Below are 3,223 nucleotides of genomic sequence, written 5' to 3' on the forward strand. Positions count from 1 at the left end.
TTTGCTTTATAGTTATCATTCTTTGTGTAAACAGGCCGTCAGAAAAACATGCAATGCTATAACTGACACTTTTTATGATCACTTAATCATGGCAGTTGTTATCATAACCTTATTTTTAAACAACTGTCCTAGAATTGTCCTAATGTTGCACATCAGAACTGTGTGGTCAGCAAATCTTGCTCCAGAAATAAAATGCAGGACATTGCCGTCTCTTCCATAGATTTGGACCAGCCGGCTATGTTTCCCTCCACATAGGGCAGCACTCCAGAGGTCACCTGGTTGTAGTACGACACCTAGAACAGCAACCAGAAATGATCAGATTGAGCATGAGAGTGATGTTTTTATTGAGTTTCAGATGTTATAGCTGGTACCTTGCAGGTTGAATAGCCTATTTCGTGAACGAGGAATCCTGCACATTTAACTTCGCTCCGAATAGAGTTCTCCTCCGGTGGAACTGTTGCCACGGTGACGGACCGGAGTGCTATGACATACGGGTCTCTATGATGGTAAAAATACAGTTTGAGCCTCACATTAAAGCAATAGTTCACTCAAAAATGAAAAAATTGCTCAAAAAGTACTTATCCTGAGGCCATGCAAGATGTAGATGAGTTTGTTTCTTTATTGGAAGAGAATTGGATAAATTTAGCATTACATCACTTGCTCACCAATGGATCCTCTGCAGTGAATGGGTGCTGTCAGAATGAGAGTCCAAACAACTGATAAAAGCCTCCCAATAATCCTCAAGTAATCCACACCACTCCAGTCCATTGTTGTGGTGTGTAGATTACTTGTGGATTTCTGTAATGTTTTTATCAGCTGTTTGGACTCCCATTCTGACGGCACCCATTCACTGCAGAGGATCCATTGGTGAGCAAGTGATGGAATGCGAAAATAAATCTCTTCCAATAACAAACATAAACAACAAACTCATCTACATCTTGGACAGCTCGAAGGTGAGTAAAGTTTTAGCAAATTTTCATTTTTTGGGTGAACTATTCCTTTAATAACATTAAAGATTTGTTTATCCAAAACAGAATCACTCATGTTAGCAGTGGAATCATACCCATCTTTGCAGGGTTGCCTTTTAGACAACAGAACCACGAAGTCCCGACTTTTGCTTCCATTGACAGTGGTGCATTTAATGTGATAAATGGTTTCCTCCTCATCTGCTTTCTCGACCTCTTCACAGCTCCTGGAGGACATACAGAAGGATGTAGACTGTGAAAAACAATTTTATGTAATCGCAAAACTTTTAGCACGATACATTTAAGGTAGAGGGATGTAACAAACTCTTATTAGCCTACAAATAGTTTTTGTCCCACTGTGGCCGTAACTGCAGGTCAGCGAGCAGCGAGAAAGCATAAAAAGCCGTAGTTTTGACCTTCATCTCAACTTTTAAACTCAGCTTATCTGCCTCCTCATGTACGTAGACTCCTACCTGCAGAACACAAGTAAATTCAGCATGCTAGCCACATACTAGACATAAACCGATGCATCATCTAGAATAAATAAAGTGTTGACCTTATCATTGATGTTACTGGCCTCCCAGCCTCGCTTTCCAGCTAAGACTGTGAGAGCTGCCACGTTGTTATAGCCCAAATACACCTGCAGAGGGCAGAGATGTTACACATACAGAACGTTTGTCCTGCTCAACAACAATGGGTATGTTTGGAATAAGTAGTATGTAGTATGCAGCATGTATACTGTTAAGGGAGCTTTCTGTTTTTCTAGAACACATTGGTTGCATCCAAAATCTCATACTCTCTGAGTATGTACTTTTGAATAAGTAATTACTTTGCAACCAATCAAAGTTATGTTCTATATGGTATGAATGTGTAGTATGAATATAATCTGGGTGTATGTGTGACCTTCACAAATCCTCTCCTGTGGCCTCATGGGATTGTAAAGTGTCTATTATAAGCACACTTTAGAATCTCACAGAAAGTATTAAGTCATCCAGGTACTTCTCGCCTACTGTTTTATGAACACTGTGCATTTGGACAAACTACGCTTTTCACATACTGTTTTTCGCCTACTATATAGTAGGGAAGTATGATATTTCAGATGCAGCCATTATGTGGAAAACAGTATCCTATAATGCAACGCGCTCCATTTCATGTGGAAATTATATCAATAATGATCTGTAGTCTTTTTCATTTGATCACACTTCTAGAAGTGACATTTTTGCACAAAATTGTCTAAATCTACCACTCACTGAATTCAACTGGTAGCACACTAGTGTTTGAAACAACGTTTGAAATATTTATCACATCAGTATCATTTATAATACGTCAATATAATTAAAAAAATATATTTTTAAAATAAGCAAAATTATTAAATTTATTATTTATTAAAAGCTAATTATTTTATTCTATTTGAAATCTGAATTTAGGCATTGACTATTTTCTTTTTAATGATTGTTATTTTATTTTTTGTGGTACCTGATTACTTCTGTCCCAAGGCACAGAAATTGGTCCCTCATTTCCTGAGTACAGAATGTGTTTTCTGGAAAGATAAATTAGGTATGTTTCTTAAACAATGAAGAATTTAAAGATAAAGTTTTCACTTTTACTGATTTTTTTGAGAATGTTTTGTACAGAAAGTACCTGGCCATGCGAATTCTCTTCCTGACAACAGCACCAATAAATCGTCTTTCTCCATCCTTAAAAAAATAAAATGATACAATTCATGTGCCTTTAAAGGGTTAGTTCACCCAAAAATGAAAATTAGCTTGTATTTTACTCACCCCAGAGGCATCTTAGGCGTATATGACTTTCTTCTTTCAGACGAATCCAGTCGGAGTTATATTAAAAATTTTCCTGGCTATTCCAAGCTCTATCATTGCAGTCAGCGGGTGTTGCAGTGCTTCAGTCCAAAAGAAGTGAAATAAAAAACGCCCATCCATAAAAATAAAAAAAAGTCTCACACAGCTCCGGGGGGTGAACAAAGGCCTCCTGTAGTGAATCGATGTGTTTTTGTAAGAAAAATATCCATATTCAAATCGTAATAATCACTTGACTCTAGCCTGTGCTCACTGTTGTAAACAGAAGCAGCTCGGGGCGCATGACGTATGTAGGTCGGCTTTGCGCATGCGCCGCTCAGAAGTGACGCACGTGGAAATGCAGCGGAGAGATCAAAACAAAACAACGGTCACTAATTAGAAGTACAAAATGAGGATTTGTAAAGAAGAATGTCGGAGGATTTCAATATAAGCCAAGAGGAG

At 38.0% G+C, this 3,223-nt stretch overlaps 1 protein-coding gene across 1 annotated transcript in view; it reads right to left on the reverse strand.

The window, feature by feature from the left end:
- Positions 1-121: 121 nt before the first annotated feature.
- The window catches only part of acot12 (acyl-CoA thioesterase 12), an 11,051-nt gene continuing 7,949 nt past the window's right edge, over positions 122-3,223 (reverse strand). The window contains exons 9-15 of the mRNA XM_016447225.1: positions 2,607-2,662; positions 2,442-2,505; positions 1,522-1,605; positions 1,305-1,438; positions 1,064-1,192; positions 372-498; positions 122-293 (exon numbers count right to left, since the gene is read on the reverse strand). Of these exons, the coding sequence (XP_016302711.1) occupies positions 153-293; positions 372-498; positions 1,064-1,192; positions 1,305-1,438; positions 1,522-1,605; positions 2,442-2,505; positions 2,607-2,662 (735 nt within the window). The 3' untranslated portion in view covers positions 122-152. The remainder of the gene's footprint in view (positions 294-371; positions 499-1,063; positions 1,193-1,304; positions 1,439-1,521; positions 1,606-2,441; positions 2,506-2,606; positions 2,663-3,223) is intronic.

Source organism: Sinocyclocheilus anshuiensis, unplaced genomic scaffold (genome assembly GCF_001515605.1).
Source record: "Sinocyclocheilus anshuiensis isolate Anshui unplaced genomic scaffold, SAMN03320099.WGS_v1.1 scaffold343, whole genome shotgun sequence".
Taxonomy (NCBI): Eukaryota; Metazoa; Chordata; class Actinopteri; order Cypriniformes; family Cyprinidae; genus Sinocyclocheilus; species Sinocyclocheilus anshuiensis.